This window comes from Anastrepha ludens, chromosome 3, assembly GCF_028408465.1.
Source record: "Anastrepha ludens isolate Willacy chromosome 3, idAnaLude1.1, whole genome shotgun sequence".
NCBI lineage: Eukaryota > Metazoa > Arthropoda > Insecta > Diptera > Tephritidae > Anastrepha > Anastrepha ludens.
In genome coordinates, this window is record NC_071499.1 from 58158585 (window position 1) to 58180460 (window position 21876).

Genomic DNA, 21876 nt, shown 5'->3' on the forward strand with positions numbered 1-21876 from the left:
TCTTCATCTCCACAACTCCTGTAAAAGTCATTGTGAAATACACCCACTCTACTGGCTAAGGTGCAAATAATGCAGTAACAGCTGTGACGGCGCTGGAAGCCGATCTGTAGAACCCAAGCAGACATTTTTTTCCTTTTAAGATTCAGTTTGGGCCAGAACGCTTTGGACACACTGCAGTTAGTAGTCAAAAGGTGGTATTCTATTGGTTTCTACGATTGCACTCAAGTCAATCGCAGTGTGCAGTTCGCTTAGAGGAATGCTTATGACCTCTACCACTAGCTGAAGGTCATGCTCAGAGACTTTCCTTGCACACTCAGAGTGGCTGCGGACCCAAAAAAATGTGGTGTTGTGTTGCTAGATAAGCGTGAGGCCAATGATGTGCGCTGAGGCCAGTGCCTTGATCGCTGCTTGACTATCAACAAAAATAATAAGGTTCGACGTAGGTAAGTCCATTAGTCTTGTCGGTTTTGCTGCTTTGTCTTTAGAGTAGGTCTTAGTTTGGAAGACGCTGCACCAATCTGGGAGTCTAAAGGAGCAGTTTAAGGATAATTGTTCCGAGTACCATTGCACGATCCAGTGCCATTGCCCATCTGTGAGCCGTCAATATAAATATGGTGAACACTATCATCTGATATGACTCTAATCTGCAAATCCCTTCTGTCGGGTGTTCGTATTTTTTGGTCTTTGTTCAGATCTATCTTAGGAACCTGGGGAACCAAGTGTTTTACGGTAAGTAGAACAGATGCGTCACCGGGCAGGTTTAGCTTTTAGCATGCCTGCTGCTTTAATCATGGAAGCAGATTCGCCGCAATCCCTTTAACATATAATTTAAAGGGTGGGATATGTAGGATCACTTCCAGCGCCGCCTGAGGCGCCGATCGGAGCGCACCTGTTATTTCTGCACAAGCTAATCGTTAGACTTTTATGAGCATCGCCTCACTCCGACCACACGAAAGTTCCTTAACTCAAAATGGGTCTGAAGATCGTATGGGCGTACACATGGGTGGCCATAACAAATTAAATTTTTTCCTGCATTTCTGCATTTTTGAAATATAACCTCCTTCTGCAAACTGATGGAATATTCACACATTAAAATACGCATTAATATTCATCAACTACATTTTGGGATTCAAGTCTTCAAAGTTTACTCTTAAATTTTAGTTATTTTCTAGAAGCTTTTTCTCTAGCCCTTCTAAGATTACCTCATTTTCAATGTAAGTGCCAGCTATAAATTCGTTTGTTTATCTAAAATGTATTATTTCAAAATTTAAACTTACAAGACTCATTTACAAGTCAAATGGTCATTACAGATAAAAGTAGCTGTCCAATGGTTTTTGATGGAGAGCCTTCAGAGATGTCTTTATCGTTATGTCAATTCCATTAAATTAATCGTATCATAGCTTCCAGGCAGATAGCTCAACTATTATTTCCTTTTTTACATCTTAGCAAAGTAAAAACATTTTCCCCGTTAAGCGAAAATGGTAACATTTATTTTATCTATTCATTTCTCTTTGTTCATTTCAGCAGTCAGCGATTGAAGGGCGACAGAATTGAATCAACTTTAGAGAAGCGCTGAAGGCGAGACAACCGTACAACTCAAGTACTTAACTTAACGTCAACAGAAACTGTCATATCATTAGCCAGTTAAACAACAGTTAACTTTATTGCCACATTTTTTCATACATCAACATGTGCCATGGAGAACTGCTTAGGCGGCAGCAAACGTACAATTCGAGCACAAAGGGACTTACAACAATTAAAGCAGCAATGCCAGCAACAGCCACCGAACCAGAATTTCTATACGCAGCAACAGCCGCAGGTCCATCGGCAAGCGCAAACAATCAAGCAGCAGCAACAACATCTACAACAGCAACTCTTGCAGCAGCAACAACAACAACAGCAACTCTTGCAGCAGCAACAACAACAACAACAGCAACAGCAGCAGCAAAGGTTTTTACAAGAAGAGCAACAACTGCAAAAAGCTGCAACACAACTACATCTCCAGCAGCAGCAGCAACAACAACAACAGCTTATACATCCGCTTCAGCAATTAACGCTACAACATCATCAACATCAACAGCAGCAAGAACAGCAACAACAACAGCAGCAGCAGCGCGATATTGCTTATCAATTGGTCGCGGAGACGGAGCACAATCGTTCTGCGTCCATGTCGACAACACCTAAATTTGTCGCCAATTGTTTGCATTTTCCACCGCCGCCAGATTATCCACCGCCACCGCCGAAAACGCCAACGGCTGCGACCGCCACCACTGCGACCACAGCTGCCACTAAAACAATGTCCACGGCAAATGTGAAGTCAGCAACGACAACGACTGTGACAACAACAGCAACAACGCCGCTTGCAAACAAAGGGAATGCCGGTGCTCATCACCACCAACACCATCAACATTATCATCAACAGCAGCAACAACAACAACTACAACTACAACAACAACAGCTACAGCACCATCAACAATTGCCAGCACATCACTTTACACAACAGCAGCAACATCAACAACAACAACACCAACTCACTGACAATGTTCTGACACACTTGGAGCCACTGGCGTCACCTGCTGTGTCCGCTGGCGCACACAACGCTACGCTTGCGGTGAGTGCCACTCTGACCCCACAAGTGAACAATGCCACAACTAACCACCATTCGTCCGCGTCGAGCTCGCCATCGTCGTCCTCGGCGACAAGTGGCACCACCATAGGTGTCAGCCCGTATGGACGGCGGCAAGTGTTGCCGCGCTATCCCGATCCCGACCCCGATGCCATTGAGGTTTGCAACGAGCAAGAGCCCATAAACATTTCGAAAGTGTCAACGCGTCACAATAGCAAAACACTCGGCCGTGCACACGAACTACTCAACTCAGACGGGAAATGGTCTGCGGTACAACAGACCACAAGCTTACAGCTGTTGCATCAACATGCGCACTCCACACACCCACACGCACAGCACGATTACTCATACGCATACTATGAGCCAGGCGCCGCGATGCGTCATTCGAATATACCACCGCCAGAAATGGTACCTGGCAGCGCACACACACTACATCACGCACCACCGCCGCCAAACTCAATACGTGCCCTACTCTCCAAGGGCAAGAAGAACAAATTGTTGGCATCGCCGGCCGCGCGGCATGCCTATCAGGCGCATTACGGGCATGATGGCGCCATTGCATGTGATAGCGCCACGTTTCGCGGTATTGCGGGTGCGACTAGTGAGAATTTCTACGAAGAGATATCCTCCAATGAAGCTGCACTCCAATACCACCACAATAGCCACCATCATCATCTAAGGCCATCGGCTACTTCACATTCGGCCGGTTCACTGAATCAATCATTGGTTGAAGAGGAATTGCGACGCGTACAAAATCGCCATCATAAAATACTTGGCGAGCTAAATCTGTCCGTCGAGGCCATGCTGATGCCTGAGAGTCCGCCCAATAATAGTCCGACCAGCTGTGAGGCGCCCACCGTTAGCGTTACCACCGCCTCAGGCCAACCAAATATAGGCGCGGTTGGTGCCGGTGGTGCGGCCAGCTTACGACTCTCTTCAACGTCAGCTGATAATATCTGTGATGCAAATCTTTCCGAGCTGCTAAGCACAGTGGGGCCCACTGATGAGCTACTCTCACCTGTACAGTCGTCGACAAATGCCGCCTTCTGTGCTGCCGACTTAGATAGCGGCTTCAGTGGCAGCAGCGGCGCCAGCTACATTGGCAGTCTACGTATACACAAAACCAATGCAGCGCTATCACATATAATGAGTACACGACAAACGCATGCAAATAATGCAGTGCAGTCATCCGCATCCTGCAATTTCTCTTACGGCACACAAAGTTGCCGCTCTTTTCAACGCTCTTCCTCCACCAAGCAACCGCACCAATTGACGCTTGACGATGATTTAAATTCGGGATTTTTGACACGCGCCTCTTGCGGCCGCCGCATACTTAATTGTGCCAAGATTCGAGCCGCTGAAGATCCAGGACCGGTGGTGCCGACCGAGTCGAAAGCGCGGAGCTTCTGGAATCGCAAGGGCTGGCGTAAATTGCCCGGATTCTCGACGTCTACATCCAGCATTAACGACACTGGCATAACAGGTGAGCCAATTTCCATGAAAAATGTGAAAGGAGACACAACGGACACGAAGACGAGAACGAAAACGAAAACGAAAAATACGAGTACAAAGGCGATTCCATTAATCTGCTTAAAACGCTGACCTTAATTGGTGAAGTGTCATTTGTCAGTGCAACATTGTTGCTGATGTGGTGCCTCTTGATTGTGTGCTGGTGTGGTGTGGAATGGAAGAATGCATTGGAATGGACTAGAGAGGAGTGGTATGGAGTGGCGATGAATGGATGGAAAAAAAATGCCATGGGTGTCAAAGAGTGGCTTGGATTGGCTTGCGGTGGCGTGTGGTGGTATGTGCTTGTTGTTAATTTTCTTGTTGTTGTGCTGTATTGCATTAGCGCATCCGATGTCGGCACTGCGACAAGGTGAAACAATTGATGGTTCTGCCATCAAAGATTTGTCTCGATTCTATAAATCATATGCGCGCGGACCTCCTCACCGTGGCGTTGAGCTGATCTGAGCAGAGTTGAGTTGAATGGTAACCAACTAGCCAACCAACCAGCCAGCCAGCCAACAGCACTTAATATCCGCTCAACACCGACCAACAGACTTGCGGGCTTAGCGACCACACGATTCTATATCTCATATGTGTATACACTCACAAGCACACCTATTATAGATACATATGTACTACTCACCATACATATATACATATGTACGTATGTGTAAATAGAATGTATAATGGGTCTGATCGTTCTGTTGAACAGTTTGTCGCTGTTTGCTCTACTGTCTGACTTGTGGTGGTAATTTATAAGGCTTAAGGGATATGCAGCGCTACTTTTCACTGTCCCATGCAAGCCGGCCAACAAACATGCACATACACTTGTGAAAGTGTGCACAAATACACAAACCATATACGAGTTCATTTAGCCATGTACATATGTTATTGTCTCCATTGTATCACACAATCAAACGTTGCGATCTTCCTCACTTCGCTAATCACACAAATGTGTTTTTGATTTATCACGTTGGGCTTTTCGAATGAGTGAATCCAGACCGAAGAGAACAGAACTCAGAACTGTACTGAACTGTGCGGCACAGGGCAGTGAGGCCTTTATTATTTGCAATTATATTGTACGTATATGTATGTGTCTGTATGTGCGTGTTAATTATTACAAAGACTGCACTAAAGATTTGAAATGAAACACAAAAAAAAAAACAAAAAAAGCCCACAAAAATGAAAAAGGAAAACAAGGACTAAAACAAAACTTTAAATGAAAAGTGTTTTAAAATTGAAATTTCCAAAATGGCATTTAAAAATTGTACTCGTAGCACTGTAAATATGAGATTTTACTAACACCTAAACTAAGAATCGAACTTAAAGATATGATTGAATATACATAAATACATATAAATGGTACTAAAATGAGTAAAACTTAAGTATGTCTGTAAGTAAAAACCCGTTAAATAAATTATAAAAATCAAAATTAATTAGCTGAATGACTTTTCATATTGACTTTTTGGAGTCAGACTGACATAAAACAAAGGTAATTTATATATGTTTAGTTTTTCATAAAAATACCATCTTTAGCCCTTCTTAAAAATGTCATCTTTAGCTCTTCTTAACACCTATTTTTTGACGTACGCCACACACTGGGGTAAGTTTCACCGCAATTCATAAACTTTCTTCCACAAACAGAGTTAAAGTTTTCATTTACACTTTTTTTTGAGTATTTAGATAAACTAAATTTAAAATGAATTGTTGAATTTAATTTATTCAAAGATGTCAGATTATATATTGTAATAATATGCTTGGATTTTATTCACATAAAGAAAATTTTTATCAGAAATAGGCTTTAGATTAGATTCGATTCTATAAGAGGCTTGCACTTCGACCTTATGGTCTTTTGTGCCCTCTACTTATCACAGTACCTCGTCCAGACTCAGTGCCATTATTAAACTTTGGATAGAGCTGGGTTGAATTGAGCATATTTGCCCTTCCTTGGGCTGCAATTGGCCAAGATGTTGTAAGTGCATTGGAGACACCTGAGATTGGTCGCAGAAACGACTAGAGTTCGTAGACCAAATTCCGATCATGAGCTGATGACTGCGTAATCTGCAATGGCCTTTGAGAACACGGGGAGCATTTTCAGTTTTTCCTTGGGGAGAGTTATGAGTTTTTCAAACCTCTTTTGGTTGCGAATTCACAAAAAAGAAGTTAGGAAAGCGAAAAGATCAAGAAAAAAGTTAGCAGAGGAACACCTCAAGGCGGTGTGCTGTCCCCTCTCCTATGGGTGCTGGCATTAAACTTCTTGCTAAAGAGCCTAGAGGAGAGAGGGCAACACGTCGTTGCATATGCGGGTGATGTTGCAATGGTAGTAAGAAAGAAATTTCCCAATACACTTAGGGAAGTCATGCAAGATTTACTAAACATGGCTGAAAACTGGTCAAAAGCAAATGGGCTAATAAAACTGAACTCATCCTATTTACCAGGAAACATAAAATTCCAAATATCGCTCCCCCGACTCTAGGTGGAACGGCATTGCCATTTAGTGATGAGGCCCACTACTTAGGTCTAACACTAGACAGAAAACTAAGTTGGAAGGCAAATGTCGAAGATAGAGTAAAAAGAGCGACAATATCACTCTTGTAAACAGCTGATAGGACTAAGTTGGGGTCTTTCCCCATCTATCGTATATTGACTTTACACAGCAATTGTCAGACCAATTCTAACATTCGGCATACTAGTATGGTGGCCGGCTTTAGATAAGTTATACATTAAAACAACCATGGTACATGTACAAAGAATGGTCAGTCTTTGCATTTGCGGACCACACCCACAGAGGCACTAAATATTATGCTTAACCTTTTACCAATAGAGCGACTCGGTAAGCAAACAGCTGCCAAAGCAGCTCTCAGACTATGAGAAATCGGCCTACTCAGAACGAACCAAAGAGGACACTCTTCAATTTTAGAAAAATTCCCCTGCATTCCTGGCACAACGGATTTTTGTAAGAACAGGGATATCAACTTAAATAAATCCTTCGTCACAGTATTCCCTTCCAAAGAGGAATGGGATAACGGGCTTATTGTTAAGAAAAATGATATAAACATCTACACAGATGGCTCAAAACTAGACAACAAAGTAGGTGGAGGGGTTTATTCCGATAAACTCGGAGTTAGCCAATCATATCGCCTACCTGATCATTGCAGTGTATTTCAGGCCGATTGTTGTGCTTCGGGCGCTTTGGATGAGTTTCACCAGTCGCTGTCCACTCAATTGACGATTGTTTTGATTCCGGAGTAAAGTAATGGATCCATGTTTCATCTATTGTCACATATCGATGCGAAAATTCCGGTTTATTACGTTTAAACATGGCCAAACACTCCTCAGAATCATCAACACGTTCTTTTTTTTGGTCAACAGTGAGCAAATGCGGCACCCACTCTGAACAGAATTTTCTCATAGTCAAACTATCATGCAATATGAAGCCAACAAGTTCTTTGGATATCTTTACAATGTCGATTAACTCACACAACTTCACTTTTTGATATCTCGAACACTCAAAACGATTTTGTGAATTTTTTGGTGTTTTCTAGTGCTACCGTTTCATTTGGACTTCCACTGTTTGTGCGTCATCGGTATCTCTACGACATCGTTTAAAATCGGCAAACCAACGTTTTGTTGTTGTTTTTTTATGAAGCGAAGTCCCCATAATACTTTCCAAGCCATTGCTTCGCTTGAACGGTATTTTTCCTCCATCAAGAAACACTGTAAAATTAAAACACGAAATCCATTTTGATCCATTCTTTTGAAAATAATAAAAGTAGCATCACTCTTAGCATAATAACTCACGAACTAATGATAGAATATCATTAAATTTTTTTAATAGCTGTATCTTTAAAATTAGTAGTAACTCAAAAAGAGGTGAATGCAATAAAACTCGTGCAATCTATGTGTTAGGCATCGCTAGGGACCAAAAGGTCTATGCGTGGCTAGTTGCCAACCAGGCTAACCTAACCTAACCTATGAGTTAGGCACGAGACTTTCCAGCCCATGTGTTATTTCTGAGAAAATTAGTAAATGGTTGCACCGCTGGGTGTATTCTATAAATATTTTCCCTCTTATAGGGTGTCGGTGGTCTAGATTTAAAAAAAAATAGATTTTTTTTGATACTTCGAAAGAAATTTTTGCAAGGATATTTTCAGTATTTTCGATTCAACACCCGTTTTAGCAGGTAGAGTCAGATTCATCAAGCGGCCACTTTCAAAACTTTAAACTCAGTTATCTCAAAACTAATTACTTTTTTCAGTCTGGTGTTGACAAAAAACAAAAAAAAAACTATTCAACACCATCGTCTGAAGTTTTAATATGTTCTTCACGGCATCAATAGCTATCGCCCATACTAAAGGGTTTTCCAATAACAGGTGTTAGGTGTTAAACAGGGGAGACGATTTTTTATGGCCGCATTTGGATGGTATTGATCTGATCAACGTTTATTTTCAACAAGACGGCGCTACGTGCTACACAAGCAACGAAACCATTGATCTTTTACGGAAAAAGTTTCCGGACCATGGTGGAAAAGTTTCTCGAAGAGGTGATCACAATTGGCCACCGAGATCTTGTGATTTAACAACTTGTGACTTTTTTCTTTGGGACCAGCTGAAAGAGAAGGTCCATACCAATAGCCCAGGGTCGATTCAAGACCTCAAAGATGGAATTTGTGAGGCTATCGAGGACATAGGGCAGCCACTTTGCAATGCGGTTATGGAAAATTTCATGAAAAGGATATTGTCCTGTAAGCGTGGATCCGATCACTTATATAATATTAAAAAATAGCATTTTTCTTTGAATATCAAAATAACACCTCTTATGGTAAAACCCTTTAGAATCATATTATTATTTCAATTATTTTATTATTTTGAAAAAACCCCGATTTTTAGAGTACCAAATTCAAAACCGAGCCATTTTTTTTTAAGCTAGTACGGGACTTAGCTACAGTCATATATATATATATATGATTGGCGCTTACTCCCTCTTTGGGTGTTTGGTCGAGCTCCTCCTACTATTTGTGGAGTACGTCTTGATGTTGTCCCACAAATGGAGGGGCCTAAAGTTTCAAACCCACTCCGAACGGCAGATATTTTCATAAAGAGCTTTTTCATGGCAGAAATACACTCGGAGGTTTGACATTGCCTGCCGAGGTACGATCGCTATTAGAAAATCTTTTTCTTCGTTTTGGACTTTCATCGAGATTCAAACCTACGTTCACTCTCTGAAATTCGAATGGCAGTCGCGAACCAACCCATTCGGCTACAGTGGCCGCAGTCATAGCTACAGTCAAACTGATTAATAATTTTTTTTGGTTTTTGTGTTTCAGATAAATAGAAGAGCCAAACTAGACAACACCGTCCAGGTACAATTTTTCGGGAGTGTTAACTTCTGCGCCTTTTTTTAAATTATTTTAATTAAAAAATTTTTTTTGTAATTTCTTTATGTAAAAGAAGTTAAATAAAAAGCCTAAAAATGTTAACTATCGTTTTTCATTTTTTTTATTGTAAAAAAAAATTCTAAAAATACACTGAATTTTCGAGCTCTAGTCCACCGGACCCCTTAAATGATTGAAATAGCTTTAAGTAAAAATATTGCCTAATGCTTCAAAAACAGATGGCAATAATGAAATGGATTTGAAAACAAAAACAAACAAAAAATCCTTCTACAATTATTTAGTTATTTTTTATTTAAATTTATTTTTCAATAACACACAGTTATTTTTCTATCGCCGTATGCATCTGGTACTTAATTTATTTCTGCTGATCCACTAAGTAGATAATTTAATGTCAATTTGAACAAGTTTTCCCCATTCTATAATTATCATATTCGGAGCCCCACCACGTCGCTATAATGAAGCCCTGCAATTTGGGTAATTAGCATACATGAGAAATGACATAATCAGTTGGTCGCTCCGAAGGGACTGGGGGACTAATATGCCAGCAGCACTTTATGCCGAAATAAATCTATTAAATTAATTAGCTAATTAATATGCCTAATGTGTATGTTGTTTTTGTGCCATTTTTAATTTACACCAACCACTCAATTCAACTAATGGCCACGCATAAATTAAACTACGCTAATCGATTAGAAATTAATCAACCGACTAGATTTCTATAAATTCATAACAAATGCAAACAAGTTTATGAGCATAAAAACTTATTTAAATTTCGTTTAAGTGTATCCAAGGTGGTTATGTGTAGTTAAAACTTTAAAAATTAAATTTGAAACAGTTTTACCTGCTATAAACTATTTAGGCGCCAAATAAGCGACAATTCAATTAGTTGCTCAGCGAGCAGTAACATCAAAATCATGCCATAGCCAATTGAGATATACACACATACATCCATACAAACAGACGGACATATAAGCAGCATTATACACATACGCAAATATTTATGTAGTTGGCATCTCCACTACACACACACACACACACACACATGGACATTGAGTACTACCGAACATCATTCACTGAGAAGTGCATTAAAACGGTGCCCAGTCAATTTGATTTTTGGCGAATATGTTGCTCGCATTAGCAATTGGCATTGACACCGAATTGTGAAAATTGTTATTATGCAGATATGCTGATGGACACACGCACACATACACACAGCTAAATATACCTACACACACAAATATTGTGTTTGCGGATCGCGGTGCAGCCGAAAGTGATTTTATTATAATTAATTGCGTGAAAATGAATGCGGGATAAACGCAATTTTCGCAATTATAGCTGCGGTTAGTTGAATTTCGAATGGCGGACATTTACGCATCCACACACACATATACATACGTACTCTGCATAGGTTGACACATATATTTGTTTAGACTCCGAGCAAGCATCAACTGCTAAATGCTTGGCTTTATTAAATTAGCCCCACTGGTTAATGCGAAATTTAGTATTTGAAATGTTGATTAGATGGACAAATAAACAGAGCTGTCAAAAAATAAAGCTGTCTGATGTTGTTAGCTGACAGCTGTTGATGAGGCCAGCATTGCGGTATGATTTCTGTATATAGAAATGGCGTTTGGGCATCATTCAGCTGTAAATGTGAGTTTTGTGCAACAATAAGACAATAACAATAAGACCTTGAACTATGAAGGCTAAATTATGAAAATATTGCATATATCGGTATTTTAAGAGGCGAAGAATGGCAATAGGATTGAATAAAGGGTGCGCCATTGGTAAGTCTATTTTTAGATGCCGAAACAGTGGGAATTTTAAGGGGTTATACGCAGTTATGAAGCAAATAAAAGACGGGTTGTCAAGGATTTATCCTGAAGAAACTTCAGAATATTTTAATTTGAAAATTTTTGGCGGTTATAAAAGCATCTTTCAAGAACGTAACAAAATTTTTTATTTATGAAAATGTTGATTATAGAGCGCGCTGCAGGCGATTTCTGGAACCTCCTTTAAAAAAAGACGATTTACGGTGTACATCGTAACTCAGGATTGGATTATCTGAAATCAAAAGACCAAACAAATTTTGTTAATATATTAGATTATCTAGTAATTAATCGTTCGACTAATCAAAATAGTGAATTTTCACAAAATGGCAGCTTTTAAAAGAAATGATTTCGATTTTTACGTTAAAATTTGGCCGTAAATTGATTATAAAATGGAAAATAAGTATCAGATTTACAAAAGGAACGATTAATTACTAGAAAATGTATCTTTAAAGATTGAGCTAAAACGGTTGACCGATCAAACAAGCCGTTTTCGAGATATCGTGTACACCGACTTGAAAAATGCCGTTTTGAAAAAAACACGTTTAAAGTTTCAATACCGGTTGAACGTGCCTTAAAACGTGCCGAGGCATCTCTACATATTTAGGTATAACTCCGAAAGAATTGCTTAGATCTACTTCAAATTTCGTGCGTATACTTTTGAATATATGTACATTACAAAAATGCAATAAAAAAAAATCGATTTTTTTGAAAGTCATAACTGCGTATAACCCCTTAAGCTTCATAAGACACGAGGAAGTCTTATTTCGATCATGGTTACATTTTTATTGGCTCTATCAAAATTATTTGAAAAATGTTTGGCTTGACAAATAACCTGCCACCTGAACAAGAATTATTTGCTGACTAATTCCCAGTCGGCTTTCAGAAGTCTGCCTAGTTCCTCCACAGCTAAGCTTAAAATTTTTGAGGATATCCGACCAGCTTATGATAAAAGTTACCTGACAATCTTTAATTTTGTCAGTTATTGACTACGGTCTACCTATTTATGGAGAGTGCGCCAAAAGTACACTGGTTGTTTTGAATGCACCCTACCATACCGCGATTCAGAGAAGCCTTCGGGTCCTTCGCACAACTCCGATTAAAAATATGTTAGCAGATTCTGGTCAGCCATATATTGACAAACGATGCAAGCAAAGCCTCCTCCGTTTAATCGGCAAACTTTATTTGACAAACAACGCCCTTCTTAGCAAAGATGTTGTAAATGTTGAGCAACAGAAATCGCCGCATGAAGAAATCTTCAGCCATATATAATTCAGTTCTATACACAAAACAAATAAACATCTTATTTAAATTAGTAGTCTGGTAACTTACACGTTTTTTGAGGCCATTTTTTTTTTGTTTTTAATGTTTTGATACTATTTTTGTACACTGCAGCAAACGGCAAAAAACAGAGGTACAGTGGCTGGCCGGCGTGATTTCGTCACTTGTGGTCATCTGAAACAGAAAAAACAAACTGCTTATTAATCAGTTTGCTTGTCGTTCTGGCGGGTAGTAAGATCAAATGATTTTGACAAAAAATAACAAAATGGCGGACTTCAAAGAAAATTGCCTTTTTTTAAAGTGGAAATCGGACTAAAAAATGGAAAGTTAGGGACGAAATAAATTAAATCTACTACCCGCCAGAACTATTGATGTGTAGAAAAACATATCTAAATTTCAGCTCAATCCGTTAGATAGAAAATTTGTTTTCACGACGGCCATCCGGAAAAACGTTGTTTTGAGAAAAACGCGTTATAGCGCGCGCAAGTACGAGCCGCTCTCATGTATGTGCTATAATTTCGTCAATATTTCGAATTTCGGTCTAAAATTTGTACAGTATATTACCAATATATCGCACTTTCAAAATATGAAAAAAAATCGAAACTCGAAATTTTCAAAATAAGTTACCAGACTACTACCTTAAACCAATTCTTGCCAAACCACCAAAGTATCCTGCTTGGCAGCTACTACTACCCACCATTTTTATCAACAAACTTTCGGACTACCCCAAACAAACAACTAATCATATAGTCTATCAGGAAACATTTTTGGAAATAGTAGAATAGTCGAAATGTGAAGGCTGAAAATTAATTTTTACTGATGGTTCCAAATAAGCGCAATCGACGCCTTTTGCTGGAATATCAGAAGAGGGAAAAACAATCAAGCTGCGACTGCTTTTTCCGCACCATTCAGTCTTTGCGACTGAGCCAATTGCCAGCAAATTTGCTATAAAGTATACTACAGCTGCCGCCGTAGCCGAATGGGTTGGTGCGTGACTACCATTCGGAATTCACAGAGAGATCGTAGGTTTGAATTTCGGTGAAACGACAAATTAAGAAAAACATTTTTCTAATAGCGGTCGCCCCTCGGCAGGCAATGGTAAACCTCCGAGTGTATTTCTGCCATGAAAAAGCTCCTCATAAAAATATTGGCGTTGGGAGTCGGCTTTTTACTGTAGGTCCCTCCATTTGTGGAACAACTTCAAAACGCACGCCACAAATAGGAGCAGGAGCTCGGCCCAACACCCAAAAAGGATATAAGCTCCAATAATATATATATATATTATATATATATGTATGTTCGTTGTCATTTATGTCCTCACAACCATATCTGAAACGTGTAAACCACTCTTGAACTCTGGCACGAGATAGCCATAAACTTTTTTCATGAATTCAAATATTTCGGTGAACTTTTTACCCATTTTAAAACAAAATTTGATTTTAGCTGTTTGTTCGAAACTCATTTTTGTACAGTGACACAAACATACTGATACTTTAGACGCAATAGCTTCGCTTCCACTGAACCGAATGGCACCAAGCGGTCATTGGAAGTCAGCTGGGGATATAACTTCCAACGCATTAAGTGATTAAAAATATGGCGCCATCCAAAACATGTTTATGACGCCAGTCTTGTTTATTTTGGACTTCACCTTGTATGGTGATGCAAAATTAATCCATCTACAGGGTGAACGATATGAAATGTTACCAACTTCACACTGCTCAACAGTGGATACTGCTCAGATACCATCTTAAAGATTTCTCTGAGTCCCGAAATTCCGTCTTCGTACCAGAAACCATATTTATGGAGTCTACACATTGCTTTTATTGCTTCCTGTTGTATCTTAAGATCCAGGGGGAGCAAATCAAGCATAGCATTTAGGGCATCACCAGAGGTTGTACTCACGACACCCGTGATGCATAAACATACACTTCTTTGCAGCCTGTGTTTTTCCCGGATTGTGGACTTAACTATGCTCCGTCACCACCAGACTACTGAGGCGTAAGTGATGATTGCTCTGATTACTTTTACACCAACACATTCGCAAATCCAATTTTGCTGACCTCTGCTCTAAATAAAGGCTTAATAGTGGAGTAGTCTCTATCTTTTCGCTAATTTGGATGAAACATAAACTTATCTAATATTATTTTTCCTTTGAACGGTGCTCTACTATTTTTTTTGCTGTCTTACTGCATCACATGGAGTATATCATGCAAATCTTCTGTACTCAATCTTTGATTTTTTTCGGTTGCCTTTGAAGGCATTGGAAAACTATTTGAATTTTCTCTGCTTTGGAAGACGAAATCTAACTCACGACTGTCATAGCCTCAGTATTTTCGTCGTGGTTAAAATTTTCTTTTTGTTTTTTTTTTTTATTTGAAGAGTTTAGAACCAGTGCTTTACTTGATTCTCCACTAACGCATTACGGTGGCGTTTTGCAATTTTGCTTCTGGAGGCAAATATATTTTGTTTTGTTTTGGAATTCGCACTTTATTGTAGTTAATTACTTCTCACTGTGTGGCGGCAGATTTTGGTTCAGCGGTATGATTGGCACTCTCTTTAAAGATGATCAAGCTGCAGTACTCACTTTCAATGATGACTGATATTCCCTATTCAAAAGTAGTCCACTAGCCATCGAAACCATTTGAAAAAAAAGGAAAAACCCCATTGTGGTAATATCATATCTTAATTATTTCTTTTATTTAGATTAAATACGCTGCAACATTTAATGTTGCTTTAGTAAAAGAAGTTCATTTTTGTGCTTTAAATGTCTAAGCTTTAAATTTTCCTGCACTGAACTTTCAGCTCTACCAGGCTCAGGTCCATTTACATCTATTTTTAAAATTAAAGAAAGGTAATGCAATTAATCCTGTTAATTTTGATGAACGTTTGATAGCTAATTCACAGCTATCGCTACTGCACATGAATAATCATCAGTCACATAGCAACTACCTACACGCAGACATGCACTCATACGGACTCGACGAAAGGCAGCTGGCTAATGTGGCAAACCGGCGCATGCTGATTGTCGCCAACGGCTATCTACTGCCATTAGTATGTACTTGTGCACACATACATATGCACATTTTATTCGGCCACATGGAGGTGTGAGTTGGAGGGGTGTCTCTCATTGACGCCTTTTCCTTTGGGCATACGAAATTTCGCTGTTGCAAAATTAATGCAAGCCCGATTAGCTTTCGATTCATGCAATTGCAATCAGCTATTGCCCTCCTTCATGTAAATTTAATGCGCTTCAGCTTTAGGAGATCAGCCACCTATTCAATTCGAATCAAATAAACGATAAGCGATTGTAGAGTTTTAGAATAATGTTGGCTGATGGCTGTAGTTATTGTTATTGTATTTAACGAACTGCAGTTACCAGTTCCCATGAAAGCAGCATCAGCAGTAGTTGTTGTAACGACGGTTGTTGCTAGTTGTTTTATGCAGTTGTTCCTGTTGTCTATGTGATAAAAGTTGCATTGCCCTCCAACCAAATACGAATGCGCGTATATACGAAATATTTATATGTATGTATATGTGCATGCATGAGTGTGTGTGTGTGTGTGTGTGTGTGCCTATTTTCAACAACGCCTCACGAATTATTTTAGATTATATTTTACAATTCCAAATAGCAATGTTATATGCACTTGTATTGCTGCTCTTTTTTTGTGTTTTTGGTATTTGACTGCCTTTGTTTTTGTATTTTGTAACTAAAAAGTTTTATTGGTATGTTTAACCGCAGTTTTGTAGCGGATTTACCAACTATTATTGTTCCATTTGAATATAAATTGCATTTGTGCATTCAATCGTTCAGGCATTCAGCAGCTCAGTAATTCAACAGCGCGGGTGCAGACACAGCCACAGCCACAGCCACACATACAGGCGTAAGCGCAGGCGCAGGCGCAGTGTCGTTGGCTGGCTTTCTGTTATTTAGCAATTCAGTTCGGTAGTTTGGCATTTTGACATTCAATTTCGTATTCATTTGCCTTAAACGAATGTCTGTAGTTATTTAGTTAGTTGATTCTTTGGTTGACTGGCTTCGTTATTTGTTCACCATTTGTTTGTTGTTTGCTGTTTGCCTTGGCACACAAATACAATTGTGGGCGAGCGGCTGGTGCGCGCATGAGATTACCACCCGCGTACCCACCCAGTTAGGTGGTTGGCGTTTTGCGGAAAAGGCATTTATTTACCCGCAATTAATTGAAATTTGTCTGCACATTAAAATTGTGAATCGCAACTAAAATCGAAAAGTAAATCATTTGGGATCGATACGACACGAAATACATTTAGCTTACACATTAGCAATTATCCCATTAAAATTACTATTTACAATTAAACGTATACTCTTACTTGGGTATTAAATAATGGAAATTTATATTGAAGGTATTTATAATATAAGCATTTCTTTGGGAGTTATTGACCGGAATAATACGTTTAAAAAGTCACAGGTGAAAGTAATGACAATTATAGTAAGTTCTTTGATATTTGGAACTGAAACGTCATTGAAAAAGGGCGTAGCCAAGGTACATTAAATAAGATGAGATTTATAATTTAGTGCGGCTCCCTTTTAAAAGACTACAATGGCGGCCGAATGGGTTGATGCGAGACTACTATTCGAACTTTAGAGAGAACAAAGGTTCGAATCTCGGTGAAACACCAAAAGGAAGAAAAAGTTTTTTCTAATAGCGGTCGCCCCTCGACAGGCAATGGAAAACCTCAGAGTGTGTTTCTGCCATGAAAAAGCTTTTCATAAAAATATCTGCTGTTCGGAATCGGCTTGAAACTGTAGGTCTCTCCATTCGTGGAACAACATCAAGATGCACGCCACAAATAGGAGGAGGAGCTCGGCCAAACACCCTAGAAGTGGGTACGTGCCAATTATATATATAGTTATATTGTCAGAAAAGCTTCCCGTGAAAAACCGTCTGCAGTGCGGAGGCGATATACAGAGCTATTTGAGGAGCGACATCTTTAAGGCACCCACCCCAAATTGGAGGAAGAGCTAGCCAAATAACCAACAAAGGAAAAGTTTGACAACTTATTTGTTTCTTATTTAATATTAATCCTTTGCTCTCGACCGGCACCGATTTAAAGTGTCAATTCGAACAACGTTGCTGCAGTGCCCGAGCGATTTGAAGTCTTATGGTGCTCGCACTCACAAACGTAAACGACCGCCTGTATCAGCTGACACAATGAAACTAATGATAGCCCCAAGTAAATGAATTCTCACCACCGTTCCGTTCCGTAGATCGTTGTTTCATCGAGTCAGCTGATACGGGCGTACGTGCGTACGTTTACGTTGGGGAGTGTGAGCACCATTAATTGAACGACGCTGCTACGGCAATATGGTGCAACCTCAGTTCAGTTAGTCGCAGTGTTGCACTCGCTAAAAACAGTCATATAACAACCTAAAAATGGATAAGCCCTAAAAGAGAACATATCGCCAGCAACGAGAGCAAGCGTTGCATTGCAATAAAATCCGTCTAAACGGAAAGCTTCACGTAATACTAAAGTGAACAAAAAGGTTTGTTCTGGCCGTATCACGCCTTAAGGCAGGAAGTGATATGTACCCTGATAAGCCTAGGATGCAACTTGACTATTGTTTCAATAAATATTACACCAAAACTAATTACAAAGCGTAATATTTATCAAAGTTTGTTGTTTCCGACATATAAATGAATAAACTTGTGGAATTTTATTATTTGGATACGCTTGTTTGCTTATAAATGTTTTTAAAGTACCTGTAAAATGTTTACCTAATTTGACCGAAATCGTCTCGAATTGCTGGTTCGCGCAAGTGAAAAAGGCTTCGAGTTCAAAGAGTTAATAACTTTTTAAAGAAAATATACAAGATGACGCAAAATTAATCACCCACTCCATATTACAGAATCATATTCACATCTCTCTCTTAGTATAAGAGCCATTAAACTGTGGGCTATTTCTTTTAATACGAAGATCGTTTGAAAATTCATGCAAAGTCAGAGAGAAGGTATTACTGGCGCATATCGAGGTTATGTTTAGTTACTAGCAACTGTTGGAAGAACACACACCAAGTCTCAGCCAGATGGGTATATTTCTTTGTGTTTGGCATTCGTTAGAATGGATGAAGTCGACTTATTTTCCTTTCCCATCGCGACAACGCACCAGCTCACGCCTCAGCAGTTGTGGTTGCAAAATTAATCGAAATATAGTTCCAACTCATTTCACTTTCTTCTATACTGCAGCCTTGGCTCCCCCTGATACCTCGGACCGCCGTGAGAATCAAAATAAATATTTCCATTGTTCAAAAACCTTTTTGTGTTTTTTTAATAAAAAAATACTCGTAACAAAACCGTTTTATTGTCCATTATATTTTGGTCCAATAAAATGCGAGTTATAAATATCTCAAAATTCGCGTTGATCTCAGTCTTGCGTATTTTCTCTATATAACGAATGCTTCACATATTTTATATAAGGAAGAAAACACCTAACTCCGCCAGAAAAAAAATTGTCAAAAATCAAAGCGATTTTCGGGCTACTAAAATCTGCCTTTCGTAAAATCAAAATTTAATAGGCAATAATTTTGAATACCCGAAAAGTTTCCGGAAATTATTAAGATTAAAATGTTTGAAATTTTGTTGAAAATTTGTTGAATTCTTTTTTTTTTTTAATTTACAAAAGGTTTGTTTGGGGACATAAACTGATCTAAATCTCAACTATAGCAATATATTTTTTACATTTATAAGTAGTCTATGACATTTTATATGTGGTGATTTATGCGAAAATTTATTGTTAAAATTATTCCATCCGAAAACCCTGGTTTGTCTGTGGTTCAAAAATCGCGTTGATTTTTGACAATTTTTTTCTGCTAACTGTGTTGACCACAAAAAGATTATGGAGTAGGCGTTCAATGGAGAAAATCCACAAGACGGTGTCCGAAAAATCAGTGTGGTTTTTGACCGACTTTACTCTAACAAAATTCAGTTAGCTATAAAATTGCATACACAAAAATTTTCTGAGTAAAAAGTTAGTCAGCTGCGCCGTAGAGGGAGGAAAATGCGTCAGCTGAACGCAATGATACATCCTTGCTTCGGCTGACGGTCTTCCCACCGCTAAAAACGCAGCTGACCATCATTATTATATTTTCACGTGTTCAAAATTATGTAAAAAAATTTCAATCGACATAAAGTAGTTTTACTTTTCAATTTCTTTTACAAGTTCACCTGTTCAGCTGACGTATTTTACCCCCTCTACCACGCAGCTGACTATTTTTTTTTTATTCTACTAAATGTCATCAATACATGAAAAAAATTTCAGCCTTTATAAAATAAGTTGGCAGAAATTTTTTTTCGACACGTTTCGTACCCTCCCACAATCACACCCACCGCGGGTGCGCCATCTGACGTTCACTTTCTTTACTCATGAAAGCTAAATCACAAGTATAGTCAAGAATTTAACGGTATAAAAACGCAGTCCAAAATCGACCCCTGGAGTGGAAAGTAAGCCGCACAACCTCACGCAGCAACCAACTGCTTTGCAAGGAGTGTGCAGAGCATCATAGCTCATTTATATAACGCAAAACCCTAACTAAATTGTTCTTTAGTTGCTTATATTAATGGTTGCAATGTAAAAAATCTAGTCTAATATTTCATTTATTTCATCTAGTATTTCGTTTAGATGCTTCTAAATGCGTCATTTGGGCGAAAAAATTTAAATGCGAATTCAATTCACGCATTTCGCCTTACAAATTGGCATTTCCAAACTGACAAATTTTAAAGCATTCAAACAAAATCATGTAGCAAATGCGTTTCAAGAAAAATATTTTTTCCAAAACACCAAAAAGTCAGCAGCTCTACCAAAAGCTTTTATATAGAAGTATTTTTTGCATTTCCTAACTTAAAGTAGGTTCTTTTTTACAAATAATTAGCCAAATTTCTGTTGACTAGTCGCAGAGTTTACTCCTTTTAAAGTTAATGGCGAGCATTTTACTTCGATTTGTATAGTTCCATTTTTATATAAATTTAAATTTCTATCAAATGGCTTAACTTAATTCTATTCGTGTTCTATCTTAAAGTATCTGCTAGAAAAGTAAGGAAGCTAACCTAATGGCACATTGAGATGTCAAAGGAAATGCAAATAAGACAATGTAAACACTTTTTATTTCCCTTTGCTCATTTTAAATTATGCATTTGAACTCAATGTAAATATAATACAATATAAAATGAGAAGTCAAAAAAATTAAATTTTTTGCTTCAATCGATTCCTAATGTGAATATTTGAGAATACGCACACAGAGTAACAGAGTCTAATTCCCAATATGTCTGTATATCCCCGCACAAAGCCAAAAGCAAACTAGCGCCCTGCGGCATTCTACGATTTTTTCATGGCAACCAAATGTTATGAAATATTTTAAAGGGAACGAAGTTTTTTAGTATTATTCAAATATATCCATATTAAAGCAAACAAAAAATTAAGCATTGCTCAAGTAATTGTTTGCTTACCAATCGAGAAGAAATAACCATTTCAACTCTCCTAAAGGCCGGCGGGCTAATTAGATGTCCTAAATTCAGTAGTTTTCGCGAAGCGTTGTAGGATGAGAAAAAAAACAATTAGCCAAATAAAGTTTTGGGGATAGTTTAATATATATTTGAACTAAAAAAAAAAATTTGTACAATCTCCAACAATATATTGTAAGCCGAGTTATCAATAGATTCCCAGATCGCCTTGCCACTGAAGTATCCAACTTCTGTACAAGATACAACTTGCAATTTTCATCTGAAAACAAAAAAAAAAAGATTATTAATTGTGATGTAATTATCTTCGATGTGAACTAAGAAAATTGGGAGAAACACGTAAAATTCGAATTTTTGGGAAAGGTATATTAGAAAAAAAAAGTGGTTTTTCAAGGAAAAAAAACTCTTCAACTGGGTAAAAAAGTCGCTTAAAAAAAGTTTTTGGATGTTTTTTTTAGTTCACATAGAAGAGAAAACAATACTGAAGATAACGCATTTTGAATGAAATGGATAGCTCGTTTAGTTTTTTTGCAATCGTGTACATAAATTAGGTAAAATCGTAAAAATGAAGAGCCGAGAAAACGCGCTTCAAACTACAACAATAAGCGCACGGTTGCTCGACGCCGCACTACGCTCGGCTCTGTAGCTCTGCAAATACTTGGAATTTAACTCTGAAAATTTGTGTCTCATGTTTTTGAATATCTAAGCTATTGATTTCAGGAAAAAAAAAATCGATTTTTTTGACCT

The 21876-nt window shown here is 38.5% G+C and overlaps 1 protein-coding gene across 1 annotated transcript; it reads left to right on the top strand.

The window, feature by feature from the left end:
• Positions 1–1528: 1528 nt before the first annotated feature.
• Positions 1529–5537, top strand: LOC128858042 (ras GTPase-activating protein raskol-like). The gene has a single exon (XM_054093969.1). The coding sequence runs from the start codon at positions 1697–1699 to the stop codon at positions 4226–4228; it is 2532 nt and encodes an 843-aa protein (XP_053949944.1). The 5' UTR covers positions 1529–1696; the 3' UTR covers positions 4229–5537.
• The last annotated feature ends 16339 nt before the right edge of the window (positions 5538–21876 follow it).

What these genes read in the sequence shown, in the direction of transcription:
- LOC128858042 (XM_054093969.1), top strand. Translation starts at nt 1,697, where the DNA reads ATGGAGAACTGCTTAGGCGGCAGCAAACGTACAATTCGAGCACAAAGG.